Source organism: Brassica oleracea, chromosome C7 (assembly GCF_000695525.1).
Source record: "Brassica oleracea var. oleracea cultivar TO1000 chromosome C7, BOL, whole genome shotgun sequence".
Lineage (NCBI taxonomy): Eukaryota > Viridiplantae > Streptophyta > Magnoliopsida > Brassicales > Brassicaceae > Brassica > Brassica oleracea.
The window spans coordinates 16,050,424-16,069,798 of NC_027754.1; the positions used below are offsets into that span (position 1 = coordinate 16,050,424).

General features: G+C 39.4%; 1 protein-coding gene, 1 non-coding gene and 1 pseudogene across 2 annotated transcripts; 1 reads left to right on the forward strand and 2 right to left on the reverse strand.

Annotated features, from left to right (window-relative positions):
- Positions 1-228: 228 nt before the first annotated feature.
- Positions 229-4,780, forward strand: LOC106301982 (annotated as a pseudogene).
- Positions 4,781-4,990: 210 nt separating this feature from the next.
- LOC106306407 (cation-chloride cotransporter 1-like) lies at positions 4,991-10,861 on the reverse strand. The gene is made up of 13 exons (XM_013743015.1): positions 10,595-10,861; positions 10,287-10,433; positions 9,886-9,964; positions 9,223-9,311; positions 9,030-9,144; positions 8,755-8,855; positions 8,536-8,597; positions 7,996-8,223; positions 7,791-7,905; positions 7,473-7,667; positions 6,738-7,138; positions 6,396-6,557; positions 4,991-6,279 (listed from the first exon to the last, which is right to left on the reverse strand). Exons 1-13 carry the CDS (start codon positions 10,738-10,740, stop codon positions 5,201-5,203), a joined length of 2,919 nt encoding a protein of 972 aa, XP_013598469.1. The 5' UTR covers positions 10,741-10,861; the 3' UTR covers positions 4,991-5,200.
- An 8,282-nt stretch (positions 10,862-19,143) lies between these two features.
- TRNAE-CUC lies at positions 19,144-19,216 on the reverse strand. Its single transcript has one exon. It is a non-coding gene; the product is annotated as a tRNA-Glu (tRNA).
- Positions 19,217-19,375: the final 159 nt, after the last annotated feature.

The following is a 19,375-nucleotide window of genomic DNA, read 5'->3' on the forward strand; positions in this document are numbered from 1 at the left end:
TTGGATCTATTCGGGTCGGTTCTTTTCGGGTCCGGGTCTATTTGGGTCGGTTCTTTTCGGTTCCGGTTTTTTCGGATAAAAAAATTTAGATCCAAAAAGTATTTGTAAATTTTCGGTTCAATTCCGGATCGGATATTTTTTGGTCGGTTCCGGTTCGGGTCTTCGAATCAAGATTAAAATGCCCGGGCCTGATTCAAACCTCGGCTAATTTTCTGAACATGGGTTAAATATAAACCACCCGGTTCAATCTCCGATGATCAGAGCTCCGAAGAAGCTCAAAACTCCGAGATTGATCTCCGTTGGCTTCTTCGATCGAAACCCTAAACGATGGAGGACGCGGACGGTCTCAGCTTCGATTTCGAAGGCGGTCTCGATTCCGGTCCATCCCACAGCTTCAGTCCCGGTTGCTCCACCCGAAAACTCATCCTCCGCCGCCGTAAACCTGACACCAAACTACGATCATTCCTCCGCGACGGTTCCCGGAGCTGGAAGAGGACGGGGCTTCCGTCAGACTGTTTGCAGACACTGGCTTCGAGGTCTGTGTATGAAAGCCGAAGCCTGCGGGTTCCTCCATCAGTACGACAAAGCTCGTATGCCTATCTGCCGGTTCTTCCGGTTACACGCGAATGTAGAGAGCAAGATTGCGTCTATAAACACACCAATGCAGATATCAAAGAATGCAATATGTATGTCTTGTTGTTTGATTCTACTCTATGCAATGAATCAGATTGTGTTTGTTTCTTAGTTTGGTCTTGTCGTGTTATGAAAGCTTATGGGTTATATCTACTTATGCAATGAATGAGATTGTGTTTGGTTCTTAGTTTGGTCTTGTTGTATTGGCAGGTACAAGCTTGGGTTTTGTCCGAATGGTTCTGACTGTCGGTACAGGCATGCGAAGCTGTCTGGACCTCCACCTCCAGTTGAGGAAGTTCTTCAGAAGATACAGCAACTGACTTCTTACAATCATGGGCCTAACAGGTTCTATCAACCACGGAACGTTGCTCCGCAGTTGGGAGATGTTAAGCCTCAGGTGCAATTTCAGACGCAGGGACAGCTACAAGAGTCGGGTAACTTGCAACAACAACAACCTCAGCAAACACAACATCAGGTCAGCCAGACTCAGACACCAAACCCTGCTGAACAAACATCTCATGCTCATCCGTTGCCTCGGGGGGTAAATAGGTGTGTACAGAGTCCCACGGTTTTTAATTGGGTTGTGTAAACTGTATATCTATCAAGATGTTGGTTTCTTATAAGGGTGATCAGATACAGATACTTTATATATTCAGACACAAATGTATCTAGCTTCATTAATCTCTATAAATACACATATACAAGTTTGACTTCATGTTATATATTCTATCTGATGTTAGGATATTTTGCTTTGGTAGATAGGTAGATTCAGAGATTGTAATCTTCCTCAATAAAATTGACCTGCGTCTGGACTGTCTTTGCATTCTGATCTTTCTTTGACCTATTACTAGTCTCCCTCTTTCCATCAGTTCCCCTTCTTTCTTCATTTGATTTGTGGAATTAGGCTTTGCAAATGGTAGCGTATCCATATAGTGTCTTCATGCATAGTAGATTATAGTTTGTTAAGATCTATTAAGAAGCATATGAAACTTTAGAATCATTATCTTTTATTTAGTGCTCTGGCTCAGTGGTTTAGCAGGAATCATGCAACCGTAAGAGTCATGCTCTGTCTTGTTGTTTCAGGTGTACAAATTATACTAACAAACATTCAGTGGCTAGAGGTATTAATAATGATTATGATGTGAGCTGTTATGATTACTGCTAAAAGAGGTCCAAAATTTGGAGGTTTCATCTTTCTGTTTTCTAGCTGAATAATAATTTGTTGGCCTCTCTGCTTGCTTGTGTGAAATAGTTAGTATTCATTGTCAACATTGATGTATTTTCGCTTCTTCACGAGTATCCCTTATGAGCTTCTAGTCAACATAAATTGTCTTGCTTCCTTTGATCTATATGGCTTATTTTAGTCATCCTTTTAACCTACACTCTCAGTTGCTAACTTTAGGCATAACATCTTGCCGAACTATTGTGCTTGCAGTTGTACGTTATGCAATTTTATCAGCCTTTATTTGAAAGAACTTTCTTCCTTAATATGATGCCACTGAGAGTTCTTTCGTAATTGGTCCCTAAGAGTTCATTGCCTAAGTCTTTGCAATTGTACATTAAGATTTTATTCACTTATTGATTAGAAGCCTTGTGATTCATGTAGAAGTATCTTCTGGATTCACATTCAGTTGATGTTAAATTCTTAAAACGTTGTTTAGTGTTTCATCTTTTGAAAATGCTTTACTTGGGTTATAGTTTGATGTAATTATGCGAACTCCTCAACGATATTTTCCCTTTACTACATTCTCACTAAGCTTCATCTGCCATATCTGATACTTTTTAAAAAAACTTGGAGTTTTCAGGTATTTTGTAGTAAAAAGTTGCAATCTAGAAAACTTCGAGTTATCTGTGCAACGAGGAGTATGGGCTACACAGAGAAGCAATGAAGCGAAACTTAATGAGGCTTTTGACTCTGTGGCAAATGTGATCTTGATATTCTCTGTCAACCGCAGCATTTCCAGGTAGTTCATTGGGCTAAACAGGAACCACTTTACTTATGTTGAAAGACTTATTAATTACCTTTCTTCATCTGTATCAATGGTTTCTTCCTGTAACCTTCTTCGTCCTAATTGTTGTATTTGGTAGGCAGCCTTATGAGCCTAACTTATCTTTCTTTTCACATGACGCTATAGGGCTGTGCTAAGATGACATCCAGAATTGGTGGTTACATTGGTGGAGAAAATTGGAAACATGAGCATGGCACTGCACAGTTTGGCCGCAACTTTTCAGTTAAATGGTTAAAGGTATAATGTTTGCTAGTTCTTGCTCTGAATCCCGGTTTTGTTTACTTCTTCCCTATGCGATTGAGCCTATATGGTCTTGCAACTATGGTGCAATATTCTTATACAGAAGTCTTGCTTGAAATGTTAGTGTGCCCTTTTACACCACCGATCTTTATACACACTTTACTACTTTTTCTATTTTCTCTGTTCTCTGTTCTGGTATTGTTAACAATGAGCTCTGGTATATGGTACTGAGAGCTAATGGAGTTCTTAACTTGATTTGCAGCATTCACATGACTTATCTGAGTGATTGTAATTCTCATCATTGTAGTTGTGCGAACTGTCCTTCCACAAAACTCGGAACTTGAGGAATCCTTACAATGAAAACTTACCTGTCAAGGTACGTTGTTACGCTATCATAGCTGGTCTCCTATTCAGGAGTAGTATCGTGTTTTTAGATACAATACAACTCAATTACTAAAAAGGGGATGTTTATATCAATACACTGGCTGCAATGGCTAAATTGTCCCATGCTGACCATACTTGCACGATAACACAAAAGACGTTTACTAGTCATTACAAGTTACTATTGGTGCAGTGAGCCAGTGATAACGAAGTATTAGCTAATGGTCGTTGCGTAATAGTCACCTTTATCTTACTGTTTTGGTGTTCATTGTTCAATGATTGTAGATAAGCAGAGATTGTCAGGAGTTAGAACCCTCCGTTGGCGAGGAGCTGGCTTCTTTGCTTTATCTAGAACCAGATAGCGATCTTATGGTATATACTCTCTTTTTGTTGCTCGCTTTTGTTCTTTTGATGGTTCTTAAGCGTTTAATTTATGATGACACATGGAAGAACTAGGCTCCATGTGTTTTTACTTTTTACTAATGAGCTCTGCCTCTTTTAGGAGTTTAGTTACTTATGGTATATGCTCTCTTTTTGTTGCTTAATCATATTTTGTTTTGTCTTACATTCAAGGCAATATCCATAGCTGCGGAAGCCAAACGCGAAGAAGAGAAAGCAAAGGGAGTGAATCCAGAGAGCAGAGCTGAGAATCCAGACATCGTCTCATTTGAGGACAATGAAGAAGAGGAAGAAGATGATGATGAAAGCGAGGAGGAAGAAGATGGCATGGCAAACGGTCCCCAAGGCAGAGGCAGAGGAAGGGGAATGATGTGGCCTCCTCAAATGCCTCTAGGACGTGGAATCAGACCAATGCCTGGCATGGGAGGTTTCCCTCTCGGTGTAATGGCCCCTTCCCATGCTTTTCCCTATGGACCTGGTGGCTATAACGGTATGCCAGATCCGTTTGGTATGGGTGGTCCAAGACCTTTTGGACCGAGGTTTGGTGGTGATTTCAGAGGACCTGTACCGGGGATGATGTTTCCTGGTAGGCCTCCCCAACAGTTTCCACGTGGAGGTTATGGGATGATGGGACGTGGACCGGTTATGGGAGGAATGGGAAACGCTGCTCCTCGAGGAGGAGGAGGCAGGCCAATGTATCATCCACCAGCGACAACAACAACATCAGTACGTCCTGCCTCTTCTAACCGGAGAACACCTGAGAGAAGTGATGACAGAGGAGTGGCAGTGGATGAACATACATCTCATGGGATGGAGCAGTCTGAGGGTGGAAACAGTTTGAGAAACGAAGAGAGTGGAAGTGAAGATGAAGACGAAGCTCCAAGACGATCGAGGCATGGAGAAGGAAAGAAGCGTTGGTGAAAAGTATTTTCCAAAGAGTTAGAGAGACTTACAGAAGTTACGGTTTTCAATATTCTTATAAAAAATTTGTATTTTCAGACAACAGACAATAACTCTCACGCCTCTAGTGTGATTGAAAAGTAAACAAGACCCCATAGTCTTTTAACAAATTCACAGCGAGTTATAGTTGCGCCCATCTTGGGCTAACAAAACCAGTTTCTTTCGGGTTTCGACCGACGGTGAGAAAGAAGAATAATTTGCAAATTCGTTTCACTTCTGGATAATTATCAGTGTATGAACTTAAATTCTGTAATGTTGAAAAGATTTCTTTTTGAATGAGAAAAATGATAAACTAGTGAGCGGTGTGTCACCATATATAGTGTATGTGCATAACCAAAACGTATAAAATGAAGCTAACCATAACAAAATTTGAAGGAAAAAATCTATAGCTCGCCGGAATATCCAATTCAATCATTTTCAACAAAATGGAATTATCTGTACTACAAGGTTAAAATTATATATAAACTGTAAAAAATATATAAAGAGGAGAGGTTGGAAGAGGAAAAGAAGAAGCTGGCCTTGAAGAAGGGCAGGGTCTTTGATTTTGTTGGTGGATATTATCAGGAAAAGATATGAAACTAAGTAAACAAAGTTACAACATCTCTGTGATACCCTCTCACGATCAACATCCTTGGAACATTCTCCACCAGCAAATCCATATACTCCATGTAGAAATACGCCGGGTGGTTCAACGGAGGCGGCGGGAGACTCACCAGAACCACCGCTGCCATCCTCGAGTAACTGAGTATGGTCGAGTTCAGTTTCAGCATTGTATACAGAAACTTATCCACTTGTTGCTCATTCACCACCATCGCTTTCCCATTCGCCAACCGAGGAGTCGAACCTTGACTCTTTATCTCTCCCAAGTAATCTGAGATTCGTCTCTGTGCAGCATCAAACGCTTCCAACGAATCTTCTTTGCTGTTTCCTTCTGATCTTATGTCCCATGATTTCATCGTCACCACGATTACTTCTGCTTGCATTCTCAGGTCGTAGAGGAACTTCTTCACGTCGGCTTTTAGTGCTTCGGCGTCTGAATCCTCTTCAGCTATGCAGAAGAGTTGGATCTTGCAGCTCTCGAAGCTTTCTTTTGTCAGAAGAAGCTGCGAGAGGAGAAGCATGAGACCACCGTCTCTCACAATCCAGTACAAGTCGATTGTTCCGTACTGTCTTTGGTACTCGTTTGGCCATTCGTCTAACCCTTTGATGATGACAACTGCTTTGTTTGCTGTTATGCAGTCGTTGATTATCCCAACGAATGTGGATGGAATCTCTGTTAGATTTTCTCGCCGCCAGATCTCAGGGTAACGCATTACCACGATGTTGGGTTTGAGATTCCCGAGTCCCATCGTCTGGATGATCCCACGGAACCCTTCGGTCATGTTTGGGGCTACAACGATTTCAGCTACACCTTCACAACGCTTATACTCTATGTACGTGGCTAGTTTGTTGCAGGCTTCCTTTGCCTCTTCAGCACATTCATAGTAATCACCATCTAATATGTCGACAAAGATAGACATTCCACGACCTTTTTTCTTCATACAATTGGCAAAATCAGCCAGTTTAGGGTGGCACGGAACATTCTCTGGGAGCTGTCCCCATGGTCTGCAGAAAACAAGAGGGATTGGATACCAGTTCTTGGGGTGCACTTGATTCGCTGCAATTAGGAGAGAAGACAATGCATGAGAAAAGCTTAGATAAATGGACCATCTGATATTAGATAAGGCAGGTTCGGTGTAACAACACATAGAGAATGTAATTATGTAACCTTACCTCCGAGTGACCTGAGACTACGAAGAGCCAGCTGAAAATATGCACTCTTGAAACCATCTCCCCAGTCCCCGGCCTTCCCTTTTAGCCCAACGTATTTGTATATAAGACTTGCAAGAGCGATGGCAACCACAGTGAATGACCAAGAAATCAAGAACATGATCACTGCAACCGTAGAGGAAAAAAAACAAAGGAAAAATCAACAAGAGTCTTCACAATAAGACATCTCAAGCTTCAGGTGTGATAAGATAGTCGGTAGAATCAATTAGAATTTTGTTTTATAGGAATGGACTACAAGACTGCGCAGAAGGCATCTTCTCGAGCGAGTATTTTAAAAACTCATACCTATGCAAAGTGCGGCTCCGACAAAGGAAAGGCTCCAATGATGATATTTCCACCGTGGACGCCAACTTGGAGCATCAAGAATATCGAGCAGGAAACAAGACAAGTTTACTCCCGAATAGCATAAAAGATAGAACATAGTCACAGTCGGTGTGATAAGATCCAGATTTCCGATAACAACACATCCGATGCAGATCAATGCAGTGAAAAGCGTAGCTATGTGAGGTTCACTCGTATCTGCAACTTTGAAATAATTCAGGATGGGGAGTATATCATCATTTGCTATAGCGGCAAGTAACCTAGGGGCCCCTGTCAAACTCTGGAGAGCAGCCCCTAAGGTTGAAAGGATGATCCCAACATGAACAATGACAGGCCACGGCCAAGCAACTGTAGCAGTAAGTAGCCTGCAATAGTGGAAAATAATTCATTGCATGTAGTATACTCCATGATATAAGTTAGGCGTTCAAGTGCTAAAAGAACAAGTCTCAGCGAGCAGTATCAAACATAAATATTCTACCCTGACATAAACTAAGAAAATTATAGCTTTTGTAAACCCCTAATGAATTTGCGTAGTATATTCAGAACTTGAATTCCTTACTAGTTTCTTTCAAATCATGATAAAAATAAGAAACTGCAAGTGATAAGTGGGTTTTTATTTTCTCCAGGACACTTAACAAGATATAACAGATCAGCTGTAGAACATAAAAAAAGTAACCACGCGAGGAGTAACAACGTTACCTATCAGTCAAAAGTTTGTCACGGGTCGCAACAGCTCCAAAAAACAACACAGAGATCACATACAGTGAGGTAGTAGTCAGAGTGGCAGCCAACGTTCCAACAGGAATTGATCTTTGTGTATCTTTCAGTGAAGCTGATCGATTTGAACCAGCCATTATTCCTGTTACAGCAGGGAAAAATAGACCCACCAAATCACTGAAAATAAAACAAACAAAGAGAAGTGTAAATAAATTTCAGACTAAAAACTGAGCAAATAAACTTAAAACCAAAACTAGAGTTTTACAATCATAGGCAACACTATTTCTGAAAGTGACTCACTTGAAACTCCAGTATGTGCCTCCAGTTGGATCAGGAATTCCCGCATTATTTGTCATCTGATAAGCAGAACTCCAGTTATCTCTAAAACTTTTAAAACGCAAGCCCGTAATTCCAGCTGGTCCGATCATAACAGGGTAACAAAGTGAAGGTTAAAAATTTGGGGAAAAAATGAATCTATTTCCAACAATATTCAGAAACGGCTTACTGTCAGGATCATCTGTCTTTGCCAAAAATATCCCGATGAATATGCAGAATATAGAGAGCAAAACCGGTATTAGGAACGCAGGTGCAACCCGATTAATCATCTGAACGCCGCCAAACACAATGAAGCATAGAAGGATAGTCACAACAATTCCATAAATCTGCAAGTCATGTGAGTTTGGGCTTTGTATTGGTTCTGCAACTGCTGTTCCATTAACCTTCGTGATAGTTTCTGCCATTAGAAATAAGGCACAGCTAAGTGACTAAATGCGAGTAATTGGCTATAGATTATGTCCTCAGGGAAAACAAGTAAACGTTTTTGTTAAATAGAACTCAGAAGTTGGTAGGCAAGAATATCGTTCTTGCAAATCCTGTTTTGCATATACGCTTTGCCACTTCCAACAATTGATGAAACAAGTCTTTCGAGTCAAGACTAGCATGATAAAGTGGTGACAAAAACTGACAGATTACTAAAGGGTTATATGTCCTAGAAGCCCTTTGGTTTGGTTCCAGGTTTCAATTCGTACAAGTTCCACAGTAATACCTCTAAAAATCCCAGCAGCCGGAAACGCTTTTAGAAAAGTCTCCACAGCACCCAAAACGTACCTACAGTTATAAGGAGGAAATAATATAAAGTAGTTACTAAAAGCACTTGGAGGCCATGTGAAACTGAAGAGAGCACCAGCAACTCAAAAGAATGGGTGTTGGGCTTAAGACTTTCTGCAAGAGAGTTTCCTTCAAAGGATCCAGAATTTACACTTACAGAGCTCCAGCAACTGCGTTGCCAAGGAAGAAGCATAAACCTATGCTAATCCCAACCTCCGGACCAAGAGCACGACCAATGAGGTAATATGGTCCACCACCCTGAAAGTAATGCAAAAATTAATTACAGAATTAACTTGAAGTCCTGACTATTGTTCATCACACAAGAAAGAGAAAAGTAATAGGGGTGCCAACTATGGACCCGAAACCCAACGCACGGAAGGCTACTTATAACTACAGTTAAAGAAAATTCAAAACAGAAAAATTAAGAATTACCTTCATTGCGCCATTTGTCGCAATAGCACTCAAAGATATCGTCGTCAAGAATGTACATAATCCACAGAGCAATACCAATACTAGGCTTTGTCCAATACCAGCCATGCCAACAATCCTGAAAACTGAACAGCTTAAGACCAGCCATGATGACTTTGCAGACTGGTGTACAACATCAAGGACTTTGCAGTCTTACCATGTGAAACGGATGTAGTATATAATTCCTAATATGTTTTGTAAGCAGGGAACGAAAACTCCCATCATTGTACCCATCTTGAGAGCAGGCTACAAAAAACATGCAGATATAGTAACATCGTGAAAAACCATAAATGCAGCGATGGATGAAAACCGCCAGACTACATTACCTAAGAAAACATTAATTTCGCAGCACCATAATAGACAGAGTCAACAACAGAACAATGAAGGATATTTTCAGACGAAGGAAAACAATCTAATCACCCTGAAACAATGATTGCTAAACACAGAGCAGTTAAACAAACAGATAAAGGAACGCGACCTTTGCAATCTAACAGATTAAACTTCAATACAGAAAATGTTCACCCATCTACGTTTAAAATTGTATAACAAAGGAGAGAAAACTGGAGGAGACAAGGGGTAATTCTAGTGCATGACACTTGAACTCCTGGCGTGCCCCTGCACCGCCAGTGTTAGAGAGGTATTAACTTTTTGAGTTATTTTCGGTTATTCTCTCATATCGCTCTCTTCACTAAGCCTGATGTGACTCAACAGTTATGTTCTAAGAGAAAACAAGAGAAGCGCTTGGCTGGAACAGCCTGGCAGAGATGATCGAATGCATGATTTACAAATAAGTGAGAAGCTAATGGGAATATGAAGATACCTTTGGGTGCCCTTGCGTGATAGAGATATCCTCCCCATCCCTAGGGCTAGATGGTGCCGCAACTTGCTCCCCCGTCATACTGAAGGACATATTCATCACATATAAAATTAAGAGAATGTGTTTCTCAAAGAAAAACACATACACAATACGCATTTACACATCAGGGTGATGAAAGCACATCAATGCTATTAGAATCATGAACTGTATACATAGTCAAGGGCAGGAAACTTGTATCTTCCATTGATATAATTCAGACCAAAAAGATCACGCTGAAAGAAAGACACCGTTTCCAGTATTTCTAGCTACCACTTAATGCAGTCAATAAAGTCTTTTTTTTTAATCTTTCTGATGTACATTTCTACATGTAGAATTGTAGATATCAAAATCAAGATCACATGTACCTCTTCAAACCAAGAATGTTGACAAGAGAATCGAAACCAAATAATTCGAGCTTGGACTCCTTCTGATGGCCATTGACACCATCTTCTGGTCTTGGAACCTCCCTTGCACCAGCGCCCAACTCTCCTGGCGTAACTACTTTTATGTTCCTGTCAAAAAACCTACAAATGTGAGACACTCACGAGGCACAACTCCGATACAAGCAAATTCTCAGTAACATGTCTACTGATCACGAGATCTTCATAAACGAAAAGAGCTTCACATCCTTAAAAACACACACACTTCAGGAAGGGTCCGATTATGAAATTACTTGAGAGTGGGAGAGGAGGAAGATCCAGGTTCGACTGAGGACATTTCGATAACCGCCCTATCGTGCGCCACCACCGGCCTGTATCTTCCTCCGCCGAGACGCGGGAAGTCCTCTTCGCCGGCTTCTTCAATGTCCCCCCTATCCATTTCTCCGGAAGAATCTGGACAGATCTCTTCCTCCTCCTTTCAACAATGAGAAGGATATCTCGTCGGAATTAGAGATCGGAGAATTTGAAATCTGACGAAAAAGTGAGATCGAGGACTCGTCAAATTAACGGAAAGAAAAAAATATTATAAACTGAGGAAATTAACAAAAAAAGGGTTAAAATATATAATTTGGGCTTCTTGGGTCAAGCTGAAATGTCCAATTCCTTAGCATAATAGTTTTGGTCACTTCTAGATTTTCTTCTTCTTTTAATTTAACTTTTTATTTTTATTTTTTTATTTTTTTTATTAATGGAATTGAAGATATCCTTTCCAAAATATTCTTACATCACAAAAGTACGTAATGAAAGGTAAAGAAAGAGCAGAAGAAGAAAAAATGATGGTTTAAAATGATAGAAAGAGCACAAGAGAAGATGCCTTCAATGATTATAGAGAAGGAGAGCTATGGCTGGAAGTATTGGAACCAAAGATGAAGATATGAAACGCCAGCCCTGGACGAGTGGGTAACCATCCGTAACAACCTTTCCTTTTGATCCAAGCCATGGAGCTTGGCTCTTAAAATTGTCTGAAGCTCTTTCAACAGGGAAGTAACAGACCTTGAAGTTGCAGTGTGGATCCTTGTGTTTCTTTCTTTCCAAATAAGATAAACTGCCGCCTGGAAAATGATCTTACACAATACCTTAAGCTTTGCATTAGTCGTAAAGGACCTGAGCCATACCAGATTATGCTCAAAGCTATTAGGTGGTGAGAATGGAGCTGCCTGAAACAACAAATTCCAAAGGTCCAGCGAGAACGAACAAGCGAAGAATAAGCGATGAAGACTCTCATCAACCGTATCGCAAAGAGGACACAAAGGAGTAACATCTAAACCCCACCTTCTTAGCTTATCTCGAGTCGGCATTCTATCACGAGCAATAACCCACATGATAAATGTATGTTTCGAAATATTTCCTTGGAACCAAACCGACGAGAACCAGTCAACAGGAGGTGGCATCGGGTGCAAAGTACTCCAAGTTAAAGCAGAGGAAAATACAGCAGGAGGTGAATGCAAAGTATTACGCCAGAGAAAAATATTCGGGAGAGAAGAGTTTATTTCAGCAGGCAAGTCAGGAAGACAAGCTCGCAGCAGAAGAAGAGTGGGATGTCTTCCCCTTGGCCTAGACCAAGCACCCCTCGAAGCAGCCTGTTTGACAGTAAGCATAGAGCGTATGCCAGTAACTCTCGGACCGTTTGCCCCTGTAAGGTTAATCAAAGGTCCTAAACCTGTCCAATTATCATGCCAAAAAGAGGCAGTATATTCAGAACGAACCTGACATACCAAGAAAGGCCTTGCCAACTCCCGGAGCTTAATCAGCCATCTCCATATCCAGGAGCCATTTCCCATGAAGTCTGTTGTCCAGAACTGTCTTCCTTTTATAACATAAGATTTAATCCAAGCCACCCAAAGAGAGCCAGTGTCAGCGAATAACAACCATATGAGCTTTAATGAGAAGACCTGATTCGCATCCATTAATCTTCTCAGGCCAAGACCACCAGCCTTTTTTGGAGTGCAGACTGATTCCCAAGAGACCTTTGCATTCCTAGCTGAGGTAAATGTTCCATTCCAGAGAAAGGCATTGCATATTCTTTCAAGACAATCAATACACCCCTTACGTAAAGGAAAAACAGCTGCCCAAAAATTGAAAATGCTGTATAGGACAGACTTTATCAGCTCAAGTCTTCCCGCAAAAGAGAGCTGCCTATAGGTCCAAGAAGAAATTCTTTTGGTAACCTTGTCAATCAGGGGCTGATAATCAGCTCGTTTCATCTTATTTGGCATAAGAGGAAGTCCTAGATACTTTACTGGAAGAGCTCCATAAGCAAGCCCGAATGAATCTGCCATCTCTTTCAAAATTTCCGCATTCCCGCCGTCTAAGAACAGAGACGATTTGCCCAAGTTTAGACCCAAACCAGAACACTGATAAAAGGAGGTCAGAATGGAGATAATTCCTTCCAAGGAATCTGTTTCCCCATTAAAAAATATGAGCATAGCAAAGCTAAGATGAGTTACCAGTGGATCGATAGCTTTGGGATGGGGAACAAACTGATGCAGCAGAGCAGCCTGGTCAAGTTGCTTAGACAAAATGTCCATAGCTATGACAAATAGAGACGAGGATATGGGATCTCCTTGTCGAAGCCCCTTTTTTCCAGGAAAAAACCCAACAAGCTCTCCACTCAAAGCTATTGAATAGTGAGGAGAAGAAACGCACACTTGAATCCAATCCTGCAAAATTTGAGGGAGCTCAAAAGCTTCCAAGATGTTGAAGAGAAACCTCCAGTCCACATTATCATAAGCCTTCGTAATATCGATTTGCAAACAACCCCGAGTAACATCTCCTTCCTTGTTAAAATGAGAAACGAGCTCTGATGCTAGAAGGGCATTTTCGCTAAGGAGACGACCCTTAACAAAACCGACATGGTTCCTTTGAACAATCTTAGGAGTTAAATCTTGCAACCGAGAAGCAATAATTTTGAAGATGACTTTGTAGACAGTATTGCACAGAGAGATAGGGCGAAAATCAGATAGCTTATCCGCAGCTGGAACTTTTGGAATCAAAGAGATCACTGTCGCATTCACTTGACGAGGCAGTACAGAGGTAGTGAAAAAACTTTTAACAGCCGAGATAACGTCTGAACCTACCAGATCCCAAACTGAAGTGAAGAACTCAACGGTGAAACCATCAGGCCCGAGTGCTTTATTTTTAGGTAAAGCAAAGAGCGCCGATCTTATCTCTTCATCCGTGGGAATAGCTGCCATTTTGATGCTGAGGTGACCTCCACATCTGAAGGAATGTAACTGTTGAATCTGCTCTACTAACAACGGGGAGACAGAATCGTTCTCCACGCCTAAGAGGTCAGAGTAGAACTGCGTCAAAGTAAGCATATGAGTCCGGGAATTGGTTGGACCAGCTTTCATTAACCAATGCCCTATCAAGTTTTCTGGCTTTGGGATTAGAGACACTCTTATTGGACCAGGTATAATGACATCCTCTGTTGGCCAGATCAAAAACCTCACTATTCGAAATACATGAGTTGAAATCCTCTATTCCCTGAAGACTGAAGAAAGGTGTCGAAAGTGTGAAGATTTCAGAAAGCGATGTAACTTGGTTGAAGTCTCCTAATATGATCCAAGGAGAGTTTTTGATGAGAGGAGAAGCAGAGAGTTCAAGTATAGTGTCCCAAAGGCTGATTCTTTCCTCCCTTCTGTTCCGAGCGTACACAAAAGCTGCTGTAAAAGACTGACCAGATCTCGGATTAAAAACTCCACATAACATTAGTTGAGGAGATTTGTAGTATGTAAAAACTGAGAAAATAAGATCCTAGACAACCACGATACACCCATTATCTGCCTCATCAGAATAGTTGGCGTCATAACTCCAACCTGGTACTATATTATTGAGAATACCCGGAAGACTTGACTGCTGAGCATGAGTTTCCAAAAAAGCGCCTATCATAGACTTATTTATACTTAACCAATCCTTAATAGAAGACTATTTATTATTTCCGTTTATACCCCTTACATTCCTGAAACTCTTCATGGGAAGACAAAATTAGGGATGAGTGCTGAGCACTAAGCTTCATTAGGACGGACCGAGTGATTAGACTCATGTCCGACTGAAGGTGAACCAACAAAAGAACTTGATGCGCTTTAGCACCAGACTTAAGGATAGAATGTTTTGGCAAGCTGTCAGAAAGTCGAAGAAGCTTATGTCTTTGTTTCTTCCTTGCATTTTTCGCTGTAGGGAAAGCCTGCGGGTTCTAATTTAACTTTTTATTTAACACTAACAAAATACTTTAATCATTTTCCACTTTAATAAACCAACTTAAGTAATATAATTACGTTCATATTAACTAAATGCTTGTTAATTTACTTTCATATTAACCCATGTTTGAAATTGCGCCAGGCGTAAGTCGGGCGGTTGGTCTGGGCATAGCGAGTTAGCAAAATCTCGGAGATTACTCTTGGATTAATCAGGGATTAATTTTTAATATTTTTAAATATATATTTTTATTTATATTAAAATTTTAAATTTTAAGGTTATATATTTTAACAATGAGAACGATAACAATGTTTTTCCGCAGCTAGAATGATAAATGCACCCTTTTACAACTACCAAGTGACAAGTTCGACACCCCCTTCAATTTATTTTAGACCTTTTTTACTCATTTATATTAAATAGGGGCACAAAAGTAATTTTCGAATCTTCTTCTTTGTGACCTAATTATTTCCATGTGTGCCGCCATTGTTATCATGAAAGTTTATACATATCTCTTCACTAAATTAACTTGTTTACTTCACAAAATCAACTCGATATCTACTTAAAACACTAAATCATGTGTTCAACACACGTTTCGACCCAAAAAACAACAAAGTTGAAGATTTTTTTTTATTTCCGCGTTTTTTCCTGAGTTGGGTAAAATCTTCAGGGTTCTTCACCGCCTAGCGCGTACTCAGCCAGTAAATGGCCTCCACGGCCGCGTTTTAGAACATGGATATTAACTAAAGGCTTGTTAGTTTATCTCTAAAAAATAATCTATAGAAGACAACCAATGAATAATCCTCTTTTCTTAGAAATTAATTATGATGAAACAAAAGTAGAGCATATGTTCGTAATATGATACATTCTTATAATATAAAAAACTAGATGATAACCCGCGCCTTGCGCGGAATGAGATTATTAATTTCATTATTTATAAGATAATAAAACATTAGCTCTGTTTAATGTGGACATCGATTTGGTTCTAAGATGGATTTTTTATAAGTTTAATGTGGACATCGATTTGGTTCTTTAAATATAAAAAGTCTTATAATTAAAAAGCTCGATTTTACTAAGATGCATAATTATAAAACAGATAGATAATAAATAGTTCTTTAGAAAAATTCTGAAAGGCAAAACAACATTATTATGTAAAATGAAAATATGGTATTAAGCAAACGAAAAAGTCTTCAAGCTTGATCAACTCTCCAAGTCTGAATTCATTATGCTGTGATAGGAATCATGTGACAGCATACAAACACAAGAATATAGAAATTAGCGTAAATTCTAATTAGTTTTGAGCTAGCCAATAAATACATATGCAGTTATTAACCTACTATACTTACTTCGATTTGAAATTTTGTATTTCTGCCATGTTAGGATTTTGAGAACAACCTTCTAAGTCAGTTACAAATGTAAAACCACCTAATTAAGAAGGATAAACGTTACGATTCTAAAGAAATAAGTAAGAAATTTTAATCTACAATATTAGATTGCTAACCTCGTCCCCATTGGATTCTTCATGACCTCAAAACACAGAGATCTACTATAGGTCCTAGAGAAGTCTTGCTTGCAAAAGCACAAGCTAAAGATTCAATCCTTTTCATGTAAAAACGGCTTGATTTAGAAAATCCAAGGGTTCATCCGCAAGGTTCGTCTGAGTGGGCTCCGTAAAATCCAAAAATCCATCCCTAAAACGTAAGAACGATAGACTTTGTGGCAACGCGTAAACTAAAATTCTCGAACATCAAAACACTCCTCATGGAGATGGGTTTCTACGTACAGAAGAAACACATAATGGTGAGAGTTTGTTTTTGCTCTGTCATATCTGGTACTTGAGATGTTATAAGTAATTCAAGTGATGAGAATTGATGTTGCTTCAGATAAAAGCAATCCAAGAAGAGAGTACTCGAAAAGGGCAAGGCGGGTTATCATTTACGGCTGAGGTATTCGAGATAATCACATCAGTGAACTAAGAAAATCACATGGCGATTCATCTCTGTATAAACAGGTTATATATTCTTCTTGTAACAATTAATAGGTATGTATATCTTTCTTCAGTCCTGACCTAAAGCAACTTATTTGGGTTGGGGCAGTTGTGTGAGAGATTACTAAACGAACTGGATGATCATCCCAAAAAGAAAAAGCAGAAGCAAATCTTTTGATAGAGGATTCATGTGAATAAGATTTTAAATTAAAAACAGATTTGTATATAACAGATTGGTACAGCCAAAAAGAGTTATGCATTAGATTTGATGAGTTCACGTAAACAACAGTAACTAAACTTGGATTTTGATAGGAGAGGGGATGATAATGATGAGAAAATGTCTCGTGTTTTTAAAAAACTTGTTAGCAAAATAGGAAACAAAATTTTGAGGAGTTGTATTTAGGCCTGGGCATAATATCCATAACCCAAAATCCGAACCGAAAAACCCGATCTGTACCCGGTCCAAAATGTAAAAAATATCCGAATGGGTCTTGTAAGGTGGTACAAAACATATCCAAACCCGAAGTGTTATTAACCGAACCCGAATGGATAACCCGAAAACCCGAAAAAAATCGAAAAATCCAAAAAGATATCCGAAGAAACCAATCCGAATGTCCAAAATAATATACAATATAATTATATGAAACATGAATATATACTTCAAATATTCAGTTTCATATTTATTTTGATATGTTATCAAACAATAAGTATATAAAATTTAAATAACTACCTTAAATACTTAATTATATAAATAAGTATATATGTCTTATGTTTTACTTTTAAATTTTAGATTTTATTTCGGGTATATCCGAACCGATCCGAATGATATATGATTACTTTATGGGTTCTATGATGTGATACAAAACCGACCCGAACCCGATGTGTTATATCCGAACCCGACCCGTACTTGCAAATTTACTAGAATGTGACCTAAGAAATGTTATAAAAGAAAACCGAAATCCGAAAAACCCGACCCGAACGCCAACGGGTACCCGAACGCCCAGACCTAGTTCTATTACAGCGACACGTCAGAGTAAATTTTTTAAAATGAATGTGAGAGCGCCACGTGACAAAGGTAGTGTGAATGCATTAAAACCAATGCTTCTGTTTTAATATATAAGAGATATTACATTTATAGACAATTTTCATCTTCCTATTAACACAATAGGCTACATTCTTCTACTATGACACTAACCAAACAAGTGTAGTGGCAGGAATTAACTACACATTTCTCCTCCCACTCGACGGCCCTATTAAATCTGACACACTTGACAAAACTTACATTTATCTAAATTTCTAACAACAAATTACTTATATACTTTTAATTTGAATGGTCCAGATTCATTCTATTTTATGAAGACAATTTTCATACATCATTTTCATCTGTATATTTTTTTGTCCAAAAAAATCCAAAAACCTTAATCTTTGACTCTATTCTCTTACAGATTATTGTTTCTAAAAAACTGCTTAATTTTCTATCATCCACTAAACAAATCAGCTTAGACTATAACCTAACCCTTCTAGTTATTATTTGCAGGTTCCTCATAGCGGATCACTGCATGATTATCCCTGATGAATGGACTTTCGCCGACTCTCGTTAGAATTTTGTATAATTGATAAGGATAAAATGTTAGAGATTGTACATATTCGCCCTGGTATGGTCTTGCTTGAATTATAAAACAATGTTGTCAAGGAGTTCTTCAGTGTCACAGCTCCTGCAACTCATGCTGTCTTGAGTTATTGGCTTCCTAACACTAAAAAGCTTGCTACCAGACTCACAACACCACCGATTATACTGACCAATGACAGGCCCTCTCTTACTTCTTCCTTCACTTTGAAGCTCACCACGGCATGAATTTATTTGTCACTTTTGACACTAAAAGAGACACACGTCAAATGATCTAAGTAGATGAAAATCCTTTACCAATTTACAACACCTAACCAACCTATAAAGCACAATCTCAACCCCTTTCGCCTCCCTTCAACAGCTTCTTCGAAAATTTCCTCTTTCTTCCTTTTTGATGAAGATGAACTCCTATAAGATATGCCTATCCACCCACCAAATGAGAATAACTACCCTTTACATTTTGCTGGGAAATGTCCGTCTTTCACCGGTCTTTCAAAATCCATCGATTCTTCCTTCACGAGGAAATAAAATGCTGGAAAAAAAATGTTCAAAGAAGATCTTGACATCATTCCTGACAATTGGTTGATCGATGAGGAAGAGGAGACTGCTTTAGAAAGTTCTCTTTTTAGAGCATTTGTGAGGGGACACACTTTCTGATGCAGCTGAGATTATGGTGGTATCAAAGTCCCTAAAACAGCCCCACAAATCATCCATTGCACCACGGGTGATGCTTTTGACCACAAGTAGAGATAATTTAAAATCGTTAATAGATGTCGCATAATTTGCTTGCCTTTTAGACAAAGGCGTGCAGTTCTATTCAGGCACATGGGAAACAAACTCACTACACGCCTCGGCCTTCGCAAACGTCACGCTTTTTGACGTCAATTCTTTTAACTTTTGGCTAAAGGAGCCACCCAAACAAATAAAACTAAATAATGAGTTAATCTTGTCACCTAACAGCAAAAACAAAAAGTCTCCGTCGCCGGGACTCGAACCCGGGTCTCTCGGGTGAGACCCGAGTATCCTAACCAGCTAGACTACGACGGATTTTGTATGTGTCTATATTTTATAGTTTCAGAATCCATAGATATTTAGTTTTGGGCAACCTTTTCTGTGCGTTTTCTGTTTTAACAAAACGGGTTATTTGTTCACATTAGAAGCGGTTTTGAAAGGCGAATGTCATATCTTTATTGTTTTGCAGATCAT

Excerpts from the sequence above, each read along its gene's own strand:
- LOC106306407 (XM_013743015.1), bottom strand. The coding sequence starts at position 10,740 with ATGGATAGGGGGGACATTGAAGAAGCCGGCGAAGAGGACTTCCCGCGT. Across the intron at positions 7,906-7,995 it reads AAAGACAGATGATCCTGACA|CTGGAATTACGGGCTTGCGT; the intron begins GTAAGCCGTTTC and ends TGATCGGACCAG. Across the intron at positions 6,558-6,737 it reads CGGAGCCGCACTTTGCATAG|TGATCATGTTCTTGATTTCT; the intron begins GTATGAGTTTTT and ends CTACGGTTGCAG.